Source organism: Chinchilla lanigera, unplaced genomic scaffold (genome assembly GCF_000276665.1).
Source record: "Chinchilla lanigera isolate Chin_1 unplaced genomic scaffold, ChiLan1.0 scaffold00082, whole genome shotgun sequence".
NCBI classification, from domain to species: domain Eukaryota; kingdom Metazoa; phylum Chordata; class Mammalia; order Rodentia; family Chinchillidae; genus Chinchilla; species Chinchilla lanigera.
In genome coordinates this window covers 4491954-4515774 of record NW_004955483.1, presented here as the reverse complement: position 1 = coordinate 4515774, position 23821 = coordinate 4491954, and the positions used below count along the sequence as shown (strand labels likewise).

Sequence of the window (23821 nt, the reverse complement as noted above, 5' to 3'; positions counted from 1 at the left end):
CTGAGGTCAGGAGTGGACCAGTTCTACATCCATCCAGTGCTGTCTCTCCACCCCTGAGGCTAACAGGTGCCTCACTCAGTTCTCTAATTGTACTCAGGCTTGCAGCTCCTACTAGGCACAGCGCCTGAGTGGGGAGGCACGACCAGAGGACATGGGACACATGTGTGAAAAGCCTAAGCTGGGAGCATGGGGACTGTCTCAGAGTTGGGCACATGGGTCTCTGTTACAGTCTCCCTCTAAGTCACCATGGTCGGAGTGGCTTCTCACTCTTCCCAGGTCCTCTTCCCATTTTCTGGCTCTGGATTCCCACAGGACCAGTATCAAGGTGCTTGTGCCACTACCTGGTCCAGGTTGTTGAGGCCACAGGAGGGGCTCTGCATTGGTGGCAGCTTGGGCAGCATTGAGCTGGCTCCCACCTCCCCTCAGCAGGGCAGCTTTGCACCAGTGGCAGAGGTGAAATGGTTGCTTTGCTCCTCAGCTGCTCTGCTCTGTCATGGTCTGCAGTCTTGAACAGGTTGTACTCCGCTGGTGGGTTCAGTGGCCTCTAGTAGAGCTCTATGGCCACCGACCTGGGTGATTGTCTTGGATCCAGCAAGTGTGCTGTTTCCCAGACCTCATGATGGAATCTACATTAACATCCTTCCCTCCTAAGTAGTCTGTCTCAGATATTTCATTACGGTAACAAAAAGTTGAGCAATACACTTGTTAACTTGTTAAATGACTGTAGAATTACAACTGTAGTGTTATCTTCATTTCCTTCCCAAGATTGGTGATTTGTACCTTTCTTTTCACTTTATCAGTTTTATTAGAGGTTTATGAATTTTATTGTTTTTTTCCAAACAGTGAAACTAGTTGCTTCCTTCATTGATTTTGTTCCCTACTTTCAGTTTCATTAATCTCTATTTATATTGTTGCTTTCTTTTACTTCCCTTTTCTAATTTCCTCTTCTTGTCTCCTCAGGTAGAAAATTTGATTACTGAGTTGATATTTTACTCATTTTTTATTTAGTGCTACACATTTTCCTCTCATTACTACTTTGGCAGCATCACACATAGTTTGATATGCTGTACTTTAATTTTTATTCATCTCTCTCTGTTCTTTCTTTTGAGATGTTCTTTGGGATCTATGGATTTTCATGTTGAGAGATTTTCATGTCTGTGTGTTACTGAGTTTTGGGTTCATACCTGTGGTGATTGGATAGGGAATTGACTTGGTTGCCTTTGGGAACCACCCAGCGGGCTGATGGAGCACAGTTCTGTCTGTCATGAAGGTGTGACTTTGGAGTCTGTATCTCGCCCTTCACTCCTTCCTCCCTAGCACTATTCCTCTGCTCTGTTTTCTGGCAACCAGAACCTAAGCATCTTTGTCCTATCACTCCCTTTCACCATATTTAGAGCCAGCTGAGCATGAACTAAATCCTCTGAGACCAGGAACAAGTTACACCCCTTTTCCTGTAAGTTGTGGGTGTCAGGTACTGTGTTCCAACAACAGGCAAGCTAATAAAGTTCCGTTATAATCATAGACCATACTGTGTATGATTTTAGTACTTTTAAATTTGTTAAACTTTGTTTTATGGCTCACCATATGTTTTAACTTGGTGCACTTGGGAAAGTGCATTTTGCCATTGTCTTAGTCCCTTTCCATGTAGCTAGGACAAAATATTCAGCACCTGCAACTTACAGGAGGAGAGGTTTATTTTGGCTTACAGGTTGTAGAAGCTTCAGTGCAGAGTTGGCTGTCTCCATGCGAGTGCATATGGTAAAGGGAAAGCTGTCCACATTATGTTGGCCAGGAAGCAGAGCGCCTTAAGGGAGGAGCTATGGAGGAAGACAAGCCCTTCTAGGTCATGCCCTCAGTGAACCACCTCTTCTGACCACCTCCTCACAGCAAGTCAGCTATAAACCCTCATAATCTAATCACCTCTCCAAAGCCCCACCTATAAGGACACGAGGCTTTAGGGAGACATCTTGATGGAAGCCGTAACAGCCATTGAGCTCCATACAATCCATTTAGATCTTGTTTGGTTTAAACCTTGTATATCCTTGTAGATTTTCTGACTTGTAGTAATATCAGTCTATGGAAGATGGGTGATAAAGCCCTCAACTATAATTATGTATTTATCCTTTCAGCTCTATAAGGTTTTGCTTCATGTATTTTCAGGCTTTGTTGTTTGGTGTGCATATATTTAGAAAATTATGTCTTCCTGCTGGATTGGTCCTTTTGTCCTTATTGTCCTTCTTATCTCTAAGGATTTTCTTTTGAAGTCTTAATTATCAAATATTAATATAACCACTCCTGCTTTTTGCAAAAATTAAATGAATACTGAGTACATTATATATCTTTGGCCATCCTTTTACTGTTATTATATTTAAAGCATTTTTTATTTTTTTTTTTTTTGGTTTTTCTCCGGTACCAGGAACCGAACTCACGACCTTGCGTTTGCCAGGCAGGCACTTTTGCCACTGAGCTAAATCCCCAGCCCCAACTTCTGCTTTTTAATTTGCTCTGCCATTTAGTTAAAGTTTTTAAAACTTTTACATTTCAAGTAATGAATGATATATGTTAATGCTTAAGTTTTTCACTTTATTATTTTTTGTTGTTCTTCTGGCTATTATTCTTTTTTCTTCCTGGGTTACTTGAATCCTTTTAAATGATTCTATCTTAAGATGCATAGTGCTGTGAGGCTGTTCTCTTGGTACAGTATTCATGTATGACTTATTACAGCTATTGCTATCAATAAATTACTACCTTTAGTGAAGTGTGGTGTACTTATTACCAATTGGAGCTCTTCACTTTCTCATTTAAAAATACAATTTCTGTGAATATCCTGTCATTCTAATTCCATTTTAATCATTCAATATGTTTATAAAACTTATGCATAATCATAATTCTATTATATATACTCATGACTCTGCTCTTTTTATTTTTCTTATTTTACTCCTAATGGTGCTGCAATTTTCTTTTTCCATTGTTTCCTTTCTGTTTAAAGAATTTCTTTGACCAACCTTTCAGAACAGACCTACTAGAAACAAATTTCTTAGTTTTTCTTCCATGTGAGAATTCTTTTATTCCACTTTCATTCCAGAGAAATATAGTTTAACTAGGTATAGAATTCATGACAGAGAGTTCTTTTCTTTTACCACTTTCTATTATCTGCCATGGTTTCAGAAGAGAAAACCTGATATTTAAATTTGGAGTTTCCTATAGATAGTATATCATTTCTTTTTGGCTGGTTTCAAGATATTTTTCCTTTGTCTTTTTTTATTCAAATTTAATATGTTGTATCTTGGCTGTAGATTTCTCTGGATTTAACTTACTTGGGGTTGCTGAGCTTTTTAATCTGTAGAACCACCTTCACACATAATTTTAGGAGATTTTCAGTCATTAATTTTTGAGTAGTCTTCCAGTCCACTTTTTCTCCCCTTTTCTTTTTGGTATGTGATGCAACTTCTTTGGTTGTTCTTTCTATAGCTCCCTGAAACTTCTTTTACTTTTTTGATCTATGTTTTCTGTTATTCAGATTACATGGATTATACTGAACAGTTTTTAAGGTCATTGATTCTAAGTTCCAACATCTCCACTTCACTTGTATGCCCACATAATACTCTTTTGTCATGGTTTTAGTTTCTAGTTTCTATTTGCTTCTTTAAATGTTCTACTCTAGTGAGATATTTTTCTTTTTTGTTTCAAGATATGATTATTCACAGTGAAGTGTCCTTATGATGACTTCTTTAAAATCCTTGTCAGACAATTGTTACATTTGATTAAGTTTGATGCTGGCATCAGCTGGTTATCATTTCTTATTCAAGCTTTAGGGTTTTTGACTCTTAGTATGACAAGTCATTTTTAATTGTTGTCTGGACATTTTAGCTTATGTTAGAAGACTCTGGGATCATATTTTCATTTTAAAATTTCTGTTTAGATTTAACATGCCATTTCTGGCCTACTTTTAAAGCTGTGCTTCCAATGAAAGCTTAATTTTCCAAGTCCTTGCCATGTTATTTCTGTCTGTTTGACTTACATGATGCTGTCTGGGTCTCACTTGTCCCTGCTATTGCCTCCTGAAGAGGCACATGGGCTTCCCAGAGTGGGCCACAGGATATTTCTAGGTGGCAGAAGACCGTTCCAGGCCTACATGAAGAAAGAGGCTTCCCCTGGCCATACTGTAGCATGATTTCCCTATGTTTTCCCTCCCACTCTGCCCTTGCTGCCCAGGATCTCTGGATAGAGATACTTGGTCCCTATGGGACAAAGAGATTCTACAGACCCCTCTCTCTTCTGTTGGTAGATCAGTTGGTTTTCCCAATATGAAAGTGAGATGGTGGCTAGACACTTGTTCTGACAGAAGTTTCTGTTATTTTCGGGCAGGGTTTCCTGAGCTAGGATCCTTGCTAAATGGAACCCCATGGAAGACACGTCTGTCTGTGTGATTTCTCTGCAAATAATATTTGGCAGTCATGGTATCTGTCCTCTGGAAGGAGAGAATTTCTCATCCATCTCTTTCCAAGGCTGGGCTGTACCCAGGCTGCCTTCCAATGGCAAGTTAGGGGGAAAGGCTGGCCCTGTGTTGTTTGGTTCTGTAGGGTGTTGCTGTGTTGCTCTTGTAGCTCATAGGTCTCAAACCAGTTCACCTCTTTCACTAGCAATCAGACAGCTTCTAGATCTGCCTTTGTTGCTTTTCGCTTTAAGAGTAGGGACAGGAAGGCAGGCCCATACTTCTCGTGTGGTTTAGATGTCCAAGGTCTGCTCTAAACCAAGGGAGGGCATTTTAATGGGTAAAGATATGGAAGACAATAAAAAAGACCCTCCAGCATGCAGGAGGTTGAAGTTGTAGAGCTCTCTTTCTTTGGAAGTCATGCCAACCTAAGAAAGTACTGTAGATAAAATGAATATTCATCTCTAAGAATACACTTTTGGTTTCTTCCAAGTGTATCTTGTATTTCTTCATTAATTCTCTACACAGATAGATATGTGTAATGATAACCACACTAAAATTTGATGATTTTTGTAGGTCATTGCTTTGCTTTCAGCATAGCCTGAGATTTGAACCCTCAAAGAAAAATAATCTATTATAAAATTTGGGTTATTATTTAGCATTTGATGAGTTGTTGATAGGGATAATAAAATTCACTGAGTTTACAAAATTTTATATAGGCATGTAAAGAGAGTTACATATAACTTTATTCCCAGTTGCTTCTGGCATTATAAGATAACATTTAAATTGCCTGTAAAAGAAAAAAATCTTATTTTGATAAACAAATGTATTTCAAGTACATGTATGCATACAGAATCCATTAGTCCAAAAATCTTAAAAGTGAATTTTTCTTATCCCTTTGGGAAGAAAATTATAAACATGCTGTATATCTATTTTTATTTTAATGTATTTATTTATATTTTTGTGAATTCTAAAAGACATAATAATATAATAACAATATATGTATGAAAATTTTAAAAATTATATAATTTGGGGCACAGATAGGGCTTGGTAAATTCAAAGTAATTGGAAGGTAAGTTGCTTTACACAACAGGAGATTTTCAAAATTCACTGCATCAAAAGGCATTTAATTTGGGGAGATTACCACAAAAGAGTTACTAAAATTTTTAGTGCAACTAGAAACTGGCAAAATGTTCAGAATATTCCCATTTGAATGAGTTTGAAAATCATTCATCAATTTTGGAGTCTCAGACAAAGAAGTACTTTTGAAATATTGTGAAAGAGAAATTTTACTGCATCATCCAGACTTGTATCTAGGATGCAGGACAGCGTATATTTGCATGATTTAACAGAAGAAAACCAGGTGCTACTACCGTAGTGCATTCTAACTTGTATTTAAGACACTTCTTTCTACACTGGTATTCCCCGAGCCTCTTACCCTACTGTGATGTTTCTTTTTTTGATGGCATACATCCCCTGCTAACATACTATGGAGTGTCCATGTATTCCTATTTATTGTGCACTGGCTGTCTTTGCCCAGCTAGAATGCGAGCTCCACGTGGTCAGGTGTATTTGCTACCTTTGCTCATTTATCTGAACAGTGACTACAACAGTGCCTAACTAAACTGATAATGAACTAATGCTAGCTACATGGTCAGTAGCAGAGTTCAGGGCTGACCTAAATATTTTGAGATTTACTGATTTTTTTTTATTAGCTATTGTTAAATTGTTCCTCGATGTCTTAGTTATTTTTCTCATTGCTGACAAAAAAGTACGTGATACCCAAAGATAAAGGAGAAAAAGTTTATTTGACACAAAGTTTGTAGCAGTTTCATTGGTTGGCTCTAAGGCAGGGTGGCTCGACAGAGAGGCATTGCAGAGGAGAAATAGTCCATGGCAAGCAGGCAGGAGAGAGTACATTAGCCTTTCTACTGTCCCTTATATTTACATGCAGGCAACCCACCTAAGGTGAGTGCAACATTCTCACCTTTAATCTTAGCTAGAAATATGCAAAACCAATCAGTGGACTAATTTAGTAATCATACCCTTCATCTCAGCACCACACACTCTAGATACAGCCGTTTGTGCAAAGCTCCCCCTGTGACTGCATGAGGCTTTAGGGAGACATCTGGACAGAAGCCATAACGCTTAGCTAATGGTGTAATGTTTGGACATTTTCCCCTTCTCTTTCTTGGTAAAAACACAAACTACATGCAGAAATAAGTTTTAAAACCTCATATGCTGGTGAGAACATACCTTTGAAAAACAATACTAATTGATTTGCTATTTTTGTCTGCAACATATGATTTTTTAAAACTTACTGCAATTAAGTGAGACTGGTGGTTCTGAGTCGGAGAATCAAGAATTCATTTTTAAACAGGTGAGCTGAATAAGACTGTCAGCAAGAAGTCACGTGAAACCACCTCTGGAGAAGCCTCTTCTGATTAGGCTTACCTGGCTTCCTTGCACGGGCATGGCACAGAAGTACGAGTCTGTTTTTAAACCATGTGTACTCTTTTTTACTTGTTTATGCATCAGTATTTAAGTGTCTTTCATTGCTGCATTTGTCTTTCCTATCTTTCCTATGGTTTTAAAAACAGGTTATGATCATTGCAGAAGATTTCTTAGTGGCACAGGAGTACTTGTTTACCTAGTGGGGAACTGAAAAGTTGCTACTGAAAGTAGAAAGTTTTTCGGTTTCAGGAATACTTAAACAGGAATATTATTTTATTTTATTAATTTTTTTTTGTATTTTTGTTAGTATACATTTACAGTACGTAATAATTACAATCACTGTGCAGAGTTGGTCCATGTAAATAACATATTCAATTCTTTTTACTTCCTTTTCTCCTCCCCGACCTCATCCATCACTGTATTGCTTGGTCATGTATCCAGAAATAGGTTCCTAAAGCTATTTAATCAGTGATTAGTTGACCATTTGGTGAGAGTAAGACATGAGGAGACATTAACCAGGGGTCAATTTAGAGGAGCAGTGTATTGCAGGTTGCCTTTCCGTCACTGTGACAAAATACCTGAGATAATCAATTAAGGAGAAAAACTTATGTGGGCTCAGGATTTCAGAAGTTTCAGCCCGTGCTGGCTTGGCTGTGTTGCTTTGGTCCTGTGGTGGCAAAGCACATCATGGAAGGAGCACACGGTAGAAGAGGTATACCTCATGCTGGCAGGGGTCAGGCAGAAACAAAGATCCCAATGTCTCCTTCAAGCACAGGACGCCAGTGGTCTATCTTTTGCTAGGTTCCACCTATTCAATGTTCTCCCAGTGGCACAATGCTCTCAAGGCCAATATTTTGGAGACATGCTTTCTTTTATTTTAAAGAGAATCGTAAAAAAAAAAAAAAAAAAAAAAAAAAATAAAAACAAAACAAAGCAAGGACATTAAAAATGGTACAGGGTTTCAAACCAAATGATAGGGATTAACAGTAGTTGTTATATTGCATATTGTTATCTTCAAGAAAGTTGCTCAGATTACCAGATGTAAGAATGGAAGATTGATCAAACCATTAAAGGGAATAAGAAAATAATAATTTAAAAGAACATTAGAGACAATACGGAGTTTCACTAGACAGGATGGTAGGAATTCACCAATTGTTGCTATACTGCAAATTGTTGTCTTCACATAAGTTGCTCAGATTACCAAAAATAAGCATGCAAAATTGGTCAAAATATATAAAATGTATAAAAGAATTTAAGCATCAACTGTTCCCCTCAATAAACCATCAGTTATCAGCAGTACAGTTATGTCAGCTATCTATCTATCTATCTATAAAATGCCTCAGTATTTTCTTTTTCTTCTTTCCCTCATCCCAGTTGTTCCTTCCTTTAAACAAGTTCTTTCCCTTTCATATTTTTTATTGTACACTTTGGGTTTTATTTATTCTTTCGTGTTCTTACACTAGGGAGACAATACAATGTGGCTTTGATTTATTTCATTTATGAGTATGGTCTCTAGCTGCATCCATTTACCTATAAAAGCCTTGATTTTATCTTTTTTTTATAGCTGAGTAATACTCCATTGGCGGAGGAAATACCATGATCATGAAAACATGCTTTTTTGGGTGACAAGGCAGATCTAAATTTTAATTTGTGAAGAAAATCAACAAGCGTTGAAAGGAAGCATTACTTATATTTTGTTTAGGGTTGGCTCTGCAAAGGGTGGGTTGATTTTATGTTTATTCTTCCACTACACTTTACAAATGTATGTCATATTTGAGTGTTACAGGAAACAAATGACTTACAACTTGCTATTCCTGGGCAATGCAAGTTACTTTGTTCTAGTATGTGGTACTGTGTAGCAGAGGCTTTGAAATGTACTCATTTTTCATGCTTTGCTGAAGTAACAACATTTCTGATGGCTGCTTATACAAAGAAAACAAAGTACAAGAAAGCAAAGTGCATATGCATTTGAGTTAAACCTTAATTTATCCCAACCTCTCTTCTCCTGAACTTTCTCATCATTCCTACACTCGTCTGGTTCCCAGTCTTGTCTCTGCCTCTTCTGTCTGCCTCATTCTCTCCAGAGACTCATGGCTAGCTGATGTTCTCGCCTTCTGTTTTACCTCTTGCTAGAGCCATAGTTGATTCTCTGAAGAGTGGTCTAATAATATTTCAACTTGTTTTTGGAGCCAGCCCCACAAATCCCCAAGCTAGATTACTATTTCTATTTTCCAATTCTAGACATAATGCTCTTCCACTAAAATGTTTTACTTTTTGTTGCCTTGTAGAATAAGTATAAACTCTCCAAATTGATATAAGTTATTCTCTACCATGGGAAATAATGTTTAACAGGGTTTCCCTCACTATTTCCCTATAGTCATATGTATAGCATATACAATGTGATAGTAACATTTTTTAAAAATGAGGGGTTTTATGTTTAGTCCAAACTTGATTATTTATTGCTACCTTTGTAATACTATATGTACTAATATCTCCATTTCTTTTGCTCAAGATATAGGATGTACCTATATCACAAAATGTTTCTAAATTAACTAGAAGATGTGCTGCCTCCCTAATTCCCTCTGTCATATTCCACTGAGCTTCCAAAACTCCATCACAAAGACATTGCAGTTGTGTTATTCTGGAAAAACTTCCTTGTTCTTACATCCATGTGTCTCCTAGCTGTCCTTTGAGTCACTTTGGTACTTTATTTAGCAACACCTATTATACTGACCTTTTCTATCAGTTAAGCATAGTGATTTGCATATTCATGTGTCCTCTCTCACAACTTCAGAACAAACTCCCGGGAAACAGTTTTTTTTTTTTTCCTCTCTCTTTTAGTCCTTGTAGCTCCTATGTTATGTGAGCTCCTAACCTATGAGGTTAGTGAATTTCTAGGGTGGGTTTGACACCATTGCTGTCATTCTTCCTTTGGTAGGACCATCTATTCAAATTTAATTTTATATGAAAAAAGAAAAAAAATTACAGTCACTCTGGTTGGAAAAGGAGTGATTGTTATATTCTCAAGGATCCTCTTGCCTGCTACCCCTTGCTGACTCTACAGAACTCCCATGGCTCCTTTAGTCTTGTCTGAAAACTAAAGCATTCAGTTTATATGTCACAGTCAAGGAGAGGTCCTTTATTATAACCACCCCTTGGTGGTTTACCAGAAGTCTTAAATTTGTATTTGGAATAAATACTTTATAAGAGTGGGATACATGGGGTTGCAGGTGGGATAACGGTGAACTTATATTTCATTCAAATGCATTGTCATTTGTTGCCAAATTTTGCCCCTGGTAAATACCATCCTCTCTGTTGGAAATATCTAGAAACTGACAAAAAGGAAGTTAAGTGGGAAACATAATAGCATTAGATGTTTCAACAATAAGTAACCCAGAACTGAAGCATATATAGCTTGTCTGCCTTTTAAAAGAAAAGAGTTGCAATACAAGGCAAAGATGACATTTTACAGGCATTCATAGCAAGAAGAGGGGTAGATTGTTTTGGGGCAGAAGATTCTGTGTTCTAAAAGGTTTGGGTCATCATAGTTAGAGACAGGGAAGATTCAGATAAAATAACGATAAGGGAAGAGAATGGCTTTGCTGGGAAAATTTCCTATAATTATGGGAAAGGATTTCTAGTTTTTGAAAAAGAGTTTAAAAATTGCCTTGAATTCTGATGTACAGAAGTGCCAAGTTCTCCTTATCTGTAGATGTATAGAAACTCAACTGTTAAGGACAAAAAATGTTCTCAATACAAATGAAAATCTCAAAAAGGAAAGAGAGAATACAAAGGAGAGTGATTTTAGTGATAATTGGTTTCAGGGAATTATTATTGAGTCAGATTTGGGTCCTGCCCTTCAGGGAAGCATCTAATCCTTTATTTAGAACACTCCTTTCAATCATTCTCTTTCTTTGTATCCTCCCTTGTCCCTCCCTCCCTCTCTCTCTCTTCCTTCCTTCCTTCCTTCCTTCCTTTCCTCTCTGTATATTTCCCTTTCTCTCTATTCTACTCCCCTCTTTGTTTCATGCCAATTAGGATAGTAAATAGGATGTCTGTCATTGTCTGTTGTCTAGAAATTCTAGGAAAACACTAACACTAATGCAAAAATTCTGGAAAACCCTTTACCTTTATAGGAGGACAGGCGGTGGATGAGCCCTCATTTTAGTTCTTTTGGATGCAAGCTGACCTATGTTCATCCAATTACCTCTGTCCAAGTTCAATAAGTAGACAGGTATTTTGAGGACGGGGTTATAATTCAGTCACCTAGTGGAAAATTTTTTGAGGCTAATTCTGTAAGTAATTGTTGACAGAGATAATTATTCATTGTGTCTGAAAGAATGGAAGAATGGAATCTCATTCCTCAGGTGAATGGCTGCCAATGAATTTAACTTTCTGATTCATCCTTTGTCTGTGAACAGCGGGAGAATTGGTAAAGACCCCAGGAAGGGGACAGTGGTGTGCATTATTAGTGACAATCCTCTACTTTGAAAGCTTATGATGTATGAGTTTCCTGTGGGTCCAGGCACAGATGGTTGACTTTGAGTTGTTTTTTCTTCAGCAGGGCACCTTCAGAGTAAGGGAATTGGTGGAAGAGCCTTGAAAGAATATGGCAGGTGGCAGAGCTGTGAGGTGCATAGGAGGATCAAGTCAGAACATTTTGCAGATGAACGCACACTACAATGAGGTGTCCCCACTGGTGGAGTCCTGGAGAATCTCAAACATGCTCCACAAGAGAGACATCTGTGACTTAGAGGGAGTTCATGGTGAGTCCCTGTCAGGAGTGAGAAGGTTATGATAACACCTCCTATGTTGGGAATGTCAGGGCTGTTCTATTTATCCTACTCCTCTATCCCATTCCAACCTAGTCAGACAAACAGAGACCAGGAGGAGTGGGGAAGGAACATTCTAGAAACTGACCACGTTTGTTTTATCTGCTATGTACCTTGGACCACAATAGAGGGAAAGTATTAAATAATGGAAGATGAGATGGTGTTGGAACTTGACTGGCTGGACTTATAAAACCCAGAGTGACTAGAACACATGGAGTATTCCCAAGATGATGTTAAGGAGATGGGAATGCAGTGGAGCATGGTTAAAGACAGCTGTTAGAGAAATCTAAAGCCATTTCATGTTTGTGTATTCAGACTCCTCCGTAAATCTCATGCTATTTAGGGGCACTGCAGTTGGAATAGAACTTGTATTGTCTGTCAAAACATTGTGAGCTCTCACAGAATGTGACTGGCTTTCATAAAGAGTTCTGAGAATTCATTCTTCTTTATAGCATAACTAGAATGATTACTAATAATCTAATGCTCTCTCATAATTTGACCCACATTAATTCACTGTGACTCTAATGTGGTTAATTGTCCTTTTTGCAAGGGTGATTGTGTTATTTGTGATAAATTCTGATAGCAACTTCTTAAGGGTGGTGATAGATTTTCTTCTGGCTTTCTATTAAATGAAGAGATCTGGCAAATTGACTTAAGATTTTAACAATGCTACAGAGTCAGTTTTTATTTTTTTTAAGAAGAGACACCTTATACCCTTACACCCAAGCATGCATTAAAAAGCCATAAAACTAGAAGAAGCTTTCCAAGGGCTGGATCCTGAAGAACCATCTCAGCAATAAGTGTAATGGATACAGGCTTAGCAGTTGCCATCATAAGCAATTTGGCACCTCAGGAACTTGAGATAATTGTCGACCTTGTGTGTATCCCTGCGCAGGCAGCGGAACATGTTATGATAAGCAAACAGGAGCGACTCTAAATCATCTGACTGCAGGGATGAAAGTCCCCACCAGACAGCGTAGTCTCCATTGTCTGTGATTTCAGGATCAACCTAGTCAACAAAAAGACAGTCACTCGTTATTCATAGTACTTGTTTTTGTATTATTTATATTTGTTTATTCCTGTTCCTTTCAACTGTCCAACCAAAGATTTGCAGAAGAGATATAAATATAAAACTTTAGCCAAAGGAATGAGTTTTCATGCATCCTTGCCAGGGTATCATAAATCTATAACTCATCTAAAAGCTAGATGTAGAGCACATGTATAATGTTTCTGATATGCAAGTGAAGTAGGTTTCTGAAGGAGTAGACAGGTGGTGAACCAGGAAGTTGCTGCTTGAGTATAGACATGGAATTGAAGAAGCCTCAGTAGGAGGTTAGCTTTTGTGTTCTCATTAGGAGCTTTTACATTCCCTGAAACTTGTCCGTCATGTCCCCTTTGTACCTTATTTCTACTGATAGTTCTCCATTTATCTCTTTATTGCTTTGAACTGAATCTATTCTGCATACAGCATCTGTACAAAAGCTTTAGAGATGACAAGGATTGCATCTGATGTTTTAAGGTGCAGAGGGTCCAATCAAGACTGACTAAGAAGGTCAGGAGTCTCTCATTCCACCCAGGAAAAGTACTTTCCAGTTTTCCATGAGAAGTAGCTGCTTACTTTTGAGCTCCCAGGGGAGGGAGTTGCTAGGGAAAGCACCTATGGGAAGGAGAGTTCTGGCAGCAGCCCTTCACAGTGAGGGTTGGGGTAGGGTTGGGCTGAGACTGATTTAGAAAAGTGTTGCACAGTTACAAAGAGGGAGTAGTGGGTTCCCATGCACCTTGTGGACCTCTGCAAGCTGGATATCCCCATAACCATCACTGTGTCTCTAACTATATCAACTGTTTTCAAGAGTTACTAGGTACAAATCTGCAGTAATTGTAGATCTTGAGCTGTTGAACTTTCTCCTACAGAGTAAGAATACTTCTAAAATCTGGGATTCTCTACTGAAAGTGTGTGTGTGTGTGTGTGTGTGTGTGTGTGTGTGTGTGTATCTGTTACCTAGCTTTCTGCTTTTTATTTATTTATTTATTTTTATTTTTTGGTGCTTGAGCCTTAAAACAAAATTTACTGTGAAAGGGGGGCTGGGGATTTAGCTCAGCGGCAAAAGCGACTGCCTGGCAAGTGCAAGGTCGTGAGTTCGGTTCCCGGTACCAGAGAAAAACCAAAAAAAAAAAAAAAATTTACTGTGAAAGATACCATGACATGAACAGAAATAAATGAGTAAGTGGTAGAAAACGGAAAATAAAGCATTATAGGGCAGATTAGTGACCTTCACAAGTCGGCTCATGGTAATGAAGAAAATGACTTGAAAAGTAAGGTGTTTATTTCTTGTGTTCCTGGGTTAATATGTTCTTTGTGTTGGAGATAGTCTTCTACCATGAAAATGACAAAAATGACACATGATAGCATATACTCAGGACACAAAAAGAGAAATACAAAATTGCTTCTGTTATTATTTCTATAATCATATATTTTTCTTTAGATAATCCATTGCCTCTGAGGACTTTAGAAAGCTGCCCAGCTGTTATTTCACTAATGTTGAAATTGTTCTATCTGAATGGAGATATATATTGAAAATATTAATTCAGCTTAGGTAAAACAACTATTTGGGAAGATTAAGTATAATGATATGAGTTTTGATTTAGGAACTCTATGCAAAAGAAATTTAGAATAACTTTCTATACAATATAAAATAAGGAACATTCCAGAAAAGACAGACTTCTTTTGTGACCCTCAGAAAGTAGTACTATGGGACAGCATCGATGCTGTAGCCTGCTCAGTTTCCCATGGGTAGGATTGGGGTGGTAAGATGGGGCGACCATCCGACCTGATTTTGATTTTTTTCCTCTCTTTCTTCCCATGCTAATCCTCTGGTGTGAGGAGATAAAGGAAAGAACCTATGCAGGTGTCCTGAGTTACATTTAAAGAATATTTCTGTTGCAGGTACTGTTGTCCAATTATCTTTCCCTGAGAAATGTGTAACCACCTATCCTCAGGAAGGGACCACTTTTTGGTGGCTTTGTGGACAGTTCAGGGGAGGTGGCTCCTGTCGGCACAGTCAAATTCTGAAGTGCACTGACAGCCTCTCCACTGTGGCTGGCTATGGCTCTTGCTTTGTTTAATAGCAGTCTACAAGATGGAACATTTAACCTAAAGGCTCCTGCAAAGGGAGGGATTTTGAAACATTTCCCACCATAAAAGGGCCTCTCTCATGAGAAAACCAAGAAAGCTCTAGGATGCTGCTCACCAGTTTGACTATCTCCTTTAGACCTTCTAGAAGGCGTTGGCTTTTTTCCTGAATCTGCAAGGCTTTTGCTATGAGAACATTGGAGGCTTTTGGCAGGCGATTGGCTTCCGTGATGAGGTGGTTCAGAGGTTCAGTCCAGGAGCGCACCAAGCGGATGACCAGGATGATAAAATCATTTTGCTAAGCAGCCCGGTTGCAGCAGTGACATTAAAATAAGTGAGATACAGCTGGATTAGTACATGTGACTATGCTCAGAGGTCGAAATCAAATATTTCTTTGTTATTCCTGCACATATGTAAAATTCTTCAGTAGATAGGAGACGTGGAAAGGTGAAATGTAAGCCATTGGCCTATACTTTGCTATCATAAAACTAACACACAACACTGATAGAAATAACCACTTTTTGTAATGAGGGTTCTAATCAATAACATTCAATTTTGTTTTCCCTCTGAAGTTCTATTTTTACTTAAAATCATGCTGAGACTGTTAATGGCAGGGAATCAGAAGCGAGGTGCAGTAATAATAAAAATGAGAGCTCAGAAAAATGATTAAGGCTTGATATGTAGACTTTGTTGTCACCCAAGCAGAGGCCAGGGTTGCATCTTTGAGAATCATGACATAATACCGTGCAGGACGCCCATGGGGTGACTTTGAGTTAAGACATAGGAGAAGGCAGAGGAGTGAGTAACGAGTGAAGAAGTAGGTATTAGAAGATAAGTAGAGCCCAGAGCGTCTTGAAGACTGGAAGAGATGGCTCAGATGAGGCAGGGCCCCGCAATGTAAATGGCTGCCAATGCTGGAACCAGTAAGAATCTATAGTAAATAGCACTGCATCTGCTCTTCTCGTACATACACACAGAAGTCTCTTTACCCATGGATGTCCAATTCAGTTCAAACTTTCCTACAGTATAATATATACAATCCTAGGCACAAGGCATTGGCTAAAGGAATGTTTACATGGACAATTTATGGGTCTGGTGCAGCCTTTATGTAGCATTTGAGTTTATGTACAGTTTATCAACTACGTAATGTAGTTTCCTCTGCTTATTCCTCCTCGATTTTTTTCTATAGTGTGACTACTGCTACCACACTGACCACAGTGCCTTCTAGAACCCCTGGCTTGGCAAAGCCAGTGCACTGCCTCAGTTGTTGTGGGGGAGCCTGGGCTGGTGACTCACGGGAATTTGCTGGGCCTGCTCCTTGTCCTCTGGAGTGGAGATGGATGCGGTGTGGCACATGCTGATGGCCTCGTCAAAGAACCCTGGGCCCTGGGAATACTGGGCATCCTGGAAATGATGAAGGAAATTGAATTAATTCAATTAGTTGTGGCTTGGGGATTGAGAACAATGAATCCATTACTAGAACAGTAATCCATCTGACGGATGTGTAATTTAAAGAAAAAAAAAAGAATGCGACATAAAAATTACAGCTGAAGAATTAATAAGGTAGCCCTTTGCTCATCTCCCCTCCATTAGCTTTGTAATCTCGCCATTTTCAAGTAATTTTCTAACCTCCCAACCTCTTCCTTCTTTGCTCTACTCTTGTTCTTTCATCCTTCCTATGAGTTACCACTTGGAAAGTGAACACTAAAAATAGCAAAACTGTGCAATTTTAAGTGTGTTCAGTATCATTTTTGCTCTAGTATTTGCGCCAGATGCCATGATGCATATGCATCCGTATTTGTCTATTAAATTTCTTATTTCCTGTGAGTCAAACTGATGTTCTTTCCTTAAATAGATAAGAATTTTAACTTTGCTCTCACTTACCTCTTACTGTATACACCTATGTCTTACCAAGTCCATCATAAATTCAAAATACAAAATTTTTTATTGTGACAAAATAAGTCGGAAAAACCAGAAACAAGCATTTTAAGAACTACTGAGTAATAATTTAGATTAAAAAGAAAAAAAAAAGCAAAAATTGTAGAATTTTAAAGGGACCTCTGGAAAGATTTTGAAGATAAAAAATAGCAAGCTGGAAATAGGGAATGAAAGATAGCCTAAGGAGTAAAAAGACCTGTATGAATATTGATACACATTTTTTTTTTTGAGACAGGGTGTCACTATGTAGTGCAGGCTGGACTTGAACTTGCTTATGTAGCCCAGACTGGCCTTGAACTCATGGTGATCATCCTGCCTCAGCCTTCTGAGTGCTGGGATTACAGGTGTGCACCACCATGGCCGGTTATGAATATATATTTATTATAGACACTGGACCACATTCTTTATGGAGATCCTTTATTGTACCAGGCCCTTATCTGTTGTCTGCTCCTTCACTGGCCTAGAAGAGATAACAACTTTCAAAGTACCTTCATCCAAGAGAGAACCTGTTTCTAAACCTTAGTCCTTCTGTTGTAATTACAAACTCACATGCTGTAAATCTTAGAAAAATGGTTGTTAGCATTTTGAGGTTGCTGAAAAAGCTATTAAGTTCCCCCTCTGACGTGAGTTCAGTTTAGTTTAATTCTATTCAGTCCTCCTTAAATCACTGCGATGCTGTTGGCATTTCTTGGATATCTGCAGCACCCTAAACAGGGTGCTTGTGGGTGGCCCACGTGAACAAGGAATCAGCACTCTTTTCCTGATCCACCTAAGAGCGATTTGTGTCAAGTGTTTACATTTTTAAAAATAAAGCAAATTAAGAGAAATTTTAATAATCACTACATTCATTGACGCTATGAAAGCTCATGAAACTTTCCCTCTGTCCTCATTCCACTTTTTACTGGGTGAAGCCACCTGTTAAGATACATGGATTGAAATCTGGTTGATAAGATTATCATGGTTAAAATGTAGTGCAGCCTAATCACTGGTGTGAAGGCTCCCTTTGGGAAAAGGCAAAAAGCGAGGCACTTACAAATTCCTGGACCACTTCTGAGGAGAGTTTATGGATGTAATGAGACAGAATGACGGCACGTCCGAACAGGTCTCGGAGGGACAGCCGGCAGCCGTTCCCGTTTGGACAGACTGTCTGGGAAGCCACATTCTTGCACAGGAGCAGGTTTGACATAAGCAGCAGCAGTAAAAGTGACCCTGCTTAAACAAAGAACATGAGCCACTTGAGATAATCTATTCAGAGAAGGTCTCAAAAGCAGGCATGCCTGGAAACAACTTATCTCTCCCTGCTGCCCTCTGCCCACGATTTGCTGCTTATTGTAATAGCTGGGGAAAGGAGGCATCAACACCTTCCACTGTGTGCATTTCCACTTGCACAGATCTATAGTTTGAGAGTTCTTGCTTTTTTGTGCTGGTTCCAGGACAAGCTTCTGGGATTTGCAAACATTTGGAGATTAAATTAATTCTGATCAGAGATGTTTAAGTCATTCTCTTAAAATAGTTTAATGTCTTGGGAATTTCTGTAGATTTTCAACCATCAGACTCTCTAGGAGTTTGTAATTTTTTTGACTCAAAGTCTGATATCTGCATTTTGGGCACTGATATAACAAGAATACCAGAGTTCATCTGTTTGTTTTATCTTCACTCTTGGTAAGAACAAAAACGTGACTGAGTAGTTGCTAATACTGAGAACAAGAAGAATCCTAACATAAAAATGATGCCCTGGCCTGGATCTGTGAACACCCATTGATAATCCTATGCATTTCCTGGACACTTTGTCAAAACTTTTAGCTTTTTTTTTTTTTTTTCTAAATTTAAGTTTTACAATGACCCTGAGAGACAGACTGGGCCTTCCTAATTAGCATCAAGTTATATTGATGAAACACAAGGCTTAGAGCCATTAAGTGATTTTCTTCAAGTCCTATTATTAGCAGGTGAGGGAGGATGAACCCCAGTGCTGTGGGCTGCGCACCTCACAGCATCACATGGTGCACACCGTGGGTTCTCAGGTTGCCCTTGTGCAGCCCGGACCACATCAGAGGTCCTGGGGCACGGTATTTGCAGCTGTTGCTACCATTACTTGTGAAAACATTTTTTTGACTGTAGGATAACAGTGGCCTTCAGAAGCTTGATTTTACCCACTTTCCCTGCTCTATAAAATTCCCCTACTAATATTCTTTGACAGCAATCAGAGGTGGTTTCATCAATTTACTGTATACGTACATGGAAAGATGCAGACCGGTAGCCTGTCAAGAATTTACACTTGCAAAACGAGAGAAATAACCACCAAACTAAAACCACTTTACCTTCAGTGACACTACTCCTGAAGAATTTCTGATGTGAAAATGTGATAGTCAGAAGATTAAGTTCCATAGAACCTTTGATAAATGCAACTGGAGATCTCCAACATAAAACTAAGCAAATATTAAAGATTTATATATTAATAAAACCTAAACACACATCCCTAAAAATCACTAAACATACCGAACATTTCTTACTGCAGAATGTAACTAAATCTTTTAGCTGCAAAATTTAAAATAATGTCAGATGATTCTTATTATAGGCTTTTATTCTTCCAAAAACATAATGATTCAAAAAATTTACTTTGTGCCTATCATCGTAACATGATGTGGCCAAATGGATATTTTATGTGCAGGTGTCAAGGAATTGTCTTTGAGACAGAGAAACTGGGACAACAGCTCTAGGAAAATTCATAGCTGGATAAATGTTCTTCCGTGCTGAGGACATTTATCTGTACATTTGTCATCTGAGGGATTTTCACAGCCTACGATAGACAAATGCTTTTGTTCTTTATTTTCATAAGCAAATTTTATGATTGTTACTAACTTATTTTTCTTGTAAATGTCACTAAGAAAGTAAAAGTGATTACTTGGGACTAACCCATTTTTTGTTTTGCAAAGTCATTTGGCTTGAAGCAAACTGACAGAGCAGTGCAAGACTCACACATTTGCTGTCATTGTCTGCATCATGGCTTCAGAATTAAAAGTTTCATCAGGTTGACTCAAATTGGCCAATTCACATGAGACCTGAGAATTAGAAAATGTTCATTTCTGCCTTCTGGAATTCTCACACATTGGACACATTGACTCTCATGGTTTTATTCTAGACCAGAGTTTCTTGATCTCTGCGTTATTGGCTTTTGAGCTGGATAATTTCTCAGTCTGTCCTGTGCACTTGACATGCTTTGTCTTTTTGAGACAGAGTTTTGCTATGCAGTTCAGGCTGGTCTTGAACTCACTTTGTAGCCCAGGCTGGCCTCGAACTCACAGTGATCCTCCTGTCTCAATCTCTGGAGTTCTGGGATTACAGGAGTGTGCCACCACGCCCGGCAGTCCTGTGCACTTGAGGATGCTTGTAGCACACTGCCCTCTAGTCAGACCCAATAACATCCGCTCTGTACCTCACTCACCTTGATTAAGATAATGCAGAAGGTCTCTGGCCATTACCAATTGCCATGGAGAAGGTAGAGTCCCCCATTTGAGAACCCCTGAACCATTCTATTGTACTCTGTGCAGTTACTCTCCAATAATTACATAGTTCTCAACCCTGCAAACTTGAGACATCTTGCTATTAGCTACAATTTCACATTAATCTCCCCACAGGAGTGTTCAAGCCAGCGACTCTCTGACTTGTTGGACATACCTTGTCCCTTGCTGTCCATGGCGATGATCAGAACTGGGAGCACCTTCACCACAGAAGGCCTGGCAGTCTCACGTCCACTTTCAGACACTGGCTTTATAAACCTTCGATATTTTCATGAATATATTTAACCAGGCATTCTCTTCCCCTTCCCCAGTCCTCTATTTCCGTCATTGAGATTACCCCCATAATTTCAAACATCAAATGGTATTTTATTTCTTATTCATATTCAGGAAGGCACACTGGCTAGAAATGAAGGATTTTGATTAATTAGACCAAAAGGAAATGAGGGAAATGATAAAGGTGAAATCTGGAGACCAGTTTGGGTTACAAGATCTGTAAAACTGGAGAAGTCACTTACTTTAAAATTTACTTATATTTCTTGGCAGTTTATTGAATATGTAGCATTGTATTTTACTTAGGAAATAGTGTCATGTACTATCAATTATAAATTTCTTGCTCAAGTTGCTAAGTGAATTAAAAGTTTCAAAATTTATATACTGCATACCAGAAGGTATAGAATAAGGACGGAAAAGAAGTAGGATTTTCAGTTTCCTATTATACTCTGAATTTCCCTCCTCTTTTTGCTTTTACATATTCTCTTTAGTCCTCTTTAAAATGAGATACGTATATAGTACTTTGTTTTATGACATGTATTTTCATCTGTTTAGTGTTCTGGATTTTAACATACATATAAATTTATATTATTATCCCAAGTTTGCAGACCAAGGAACAGGCCTGGAGAAGCTAAATACAGGTGATACAAAGAAGTAATTCTTCTGTGGTCACATTAGATGCAGGAAGAATTGTTGATTTAAAAGGAGTAGGTAAGGTTGGGAAGAAGGGAGGGAAATATATCATTTAACATATACTGATGTAACCTATGTCTAAGATTTGCAAGGTAGCACCACTGACCTCAGAGAATTTATTTTGGGGAAGCAACAGTTTGGAGGTCAATCTCTGTCTCTGTCTCTGTGTCTCTGTGTGTGTGTCCTTGTAGAGTATATAACAAACCAACTTTCTAGGCAATTATCTCCACTGTTTTGAAGGGTAGAGGTAGATAAACTACCATTAACTTGTTATCAGTCTGCCTTTTCTGACCTCAAGTCACTCTAGGAAAAGGTGACAAAATTCATTGTTCATAGACTCAAAAGTTCCATTCATTTCATAGAGATTGCCTAAGTGAAATGATTATAATGAATAAAAAGGAAATTGTGATGACTTTGTCTAATTTTTAGGTCCATGCATCTACAGTAGCTTGTGACCTTTAATTTCAATTTTACTGTCTCTGCTATTAAATGGATGGATGAGGTAATTTAAAAAATAATCTTTCCTTATGCCATTTTCTTTTTCCACAGTTGTTAGTACCACATATGTGGTGTAGCAATGATCTAACTAAATGCTTTTATGGAGATCTGGAAATCTTAAGCAAAACTAAAATACCTGAAAAATGTGCTCTTAATTGCCTTAAGTAATGCTAGCTTTTGAATCATAAACATTAAGTGTGATGATTTACTGTCTCTGTCCATCTAAAACCTGGGTTAAGATTCTCTCCACTTGTATTAGATATCTGCTTTTTTTCCCTGGACAATGAAAAGTTTGGATTATCAAGAAAAGAGAGCTTAATGCTGTTTTACATTCTCTTCCTCTAACAGAAATGTAAGAGTAGGAAAACCCGCCACAAGAACTGACATTGATAACTTACTCTGAAAATATAAAGGTACTACAACTTTTGTAGATAGCCAGGATAAGAATAATCTAAGAAAACCCGAGTTGTGTTTATTCAGTGCAGGTCAATCGATTTATTGGGCTGCAAAGAGGTAAAATTTATTGTGTGCTTCCTTGCAGCCTCACAGCCTCCCAGTTCTTGTGAGCAGAGTATTGCAATATTTAAATGATGCAAAAAGCATATTTTAGGCAAAAAGTCACAGTTGTCCTATTTTTCTACTATATATGTTACCACTTTCACCCGAATCCTTGTGTATGCTCTTTCGCAGGTCTTTTTCTTTATCAAACTGCAGCACCCTTACATTAGAACTACAAAGAAATGTACTAAGAATGGCTTCATCTGCTTTTATTTGGAAAACCCTATTTGTTTGCCATATTTGGTCTTATAGCGTATGATTAAAGTGAGAGCTGATGACTGATTTCTGTCTAGTAGCTGAATAAATAATCTCTAAGATGATGTTAAAGTTCTTGTGTTATTTTTAGTGTGTGAAACTAAGCAGCAATTTTGTCATCTTTACTGGAGGGCTCTGGTTTTTCACATTAACTGACATCACACGGGTTTTCATTCCTCGTTAGGAATAGAATGTGTATTTTATTTATGTTTTCTTTATTTACTTATTTTTAAATTTGGAGTAATTTTAATTTTTCTGTCATTCATGACACAACACACAGAAAAAGCATCACATGACTTGAGAAACATGTACTGGGAGACGTGGTGAAGATTGTTAAAGGGTAAAAGAAATTATAAAAAAGAAGATATAAAAAGTTTTTAAAATTATTATTCCAAGTATAGCTTAATCTATGTAGTAGTGAATTGTCTTTAATAAAGTTGAACTTTCAAATGATTTAAGGTATGTTGTTAATGGATTTAAAAATTACAAGTAATTATTTTTCATAACTTGGACTGAGAAGTCAGATAGAATATATGTCCATAACAGGCCTCAATCCACAGGTTAGACCAGTGAGGAGATTCTGCCAAGTGTGACATATATTTATGTCAGTTGTGCATTCTGGACCTGGGAAAATGACAGCAGGATGGATTCAGCGGTGCACTGCACCCACTGCAAGCCCCATCTTGGCTAAAACTCCATAGGTCACCTGACCTTCCTGGGCCCTACTCTTGCTGAAGAGCCATAACAATGTTTCAGATCTCCTGGAATCAGTTAATTTGGGTCCAGTGGTCCCTAAAATGTCTATTTCCTCTTCCCTGGTGTGCAGTTACCCTGGTCAAAGACTGTAGGTCCAATTGGGGAAGGATAGGAGGAAAATTAACAGTACAATTTTTTGGTAGTCCAAAAAGCTCCTTCCTCAAGAGATCCTGTCTTCCTTTCATTCAGGGGGCTCTAGGTCTATAAACTGGATCAAGTCCGTTGCTATGACTTGCGGTAGATTTTGGCTCATTTGCCACTGAATTTTTCTGCTTATATAGATTCAGAAAATATTTAGTAGTTTCCTATCTATTTCACTTCTGGGCAAACCATCATTAGCCAGTGCCATACGTCTAAATGAGTAGATCATCTCAATGACTGCTTTCGTTCTGTTGTCCCTTACCGTAAGTTCACCCCATGTCTTTCTGCAGTGGAGTGCTTCCACTTGGCCCTACCTCTCTGCGATCCAATTATACCCATTGCA

The 23821-nt window shown here is 38.3% G+C and overlaps 1 protein-coding gene across 1 annotated transcript; it reads right to left on the bottom strand.

Moving 5' to 3' along the window:
• Positions 1–12397: 12397 nt before the first annotated feature.
• Positions 12398–20518, bottom strand: Prl (prolactin). The gene is made up of 5 exons (XM_005403379.1): positions 20465–20518; positions 17823–18001; positions 16148–16255; positions 14970–15149; positions 12398–12730 (listed from the first exon to the last, which is right to left on the bottom strand). Exons 1-5 carry the CDS (start codon positions 20481–20483, stop codon positions 12539–12541), a joined length of 678 nt encoding a protein of 225 aa, XP_005403436.1. The 5' UTR covers positions 20484–20518; the 3' UTR covers positions 12398–12538.
• Between the last annotated feature and the right edge of the window lie 3303 nt (positions 20519–23821).

Excerpts from the sequence above, each read along its gene's own strand:
- Prl (XM_005403379.1), bottom strand. Across the intron at positions 16,256-17,822 it reads CAGAAGTGGTCCAGGAATTT|GATGCCCAGTATTCCCAGGG; the intron begins GTAAGTGCCTCG and ends CATCATTTCCAG. Across the intron at positions 12,731-14,969 it reads TAAAGGAGATAGTCAAACTG|GTTGATCCTGAAATCACAGA; the intron begins GTGAGCAGCATC and ends TTTGTTGACTAG.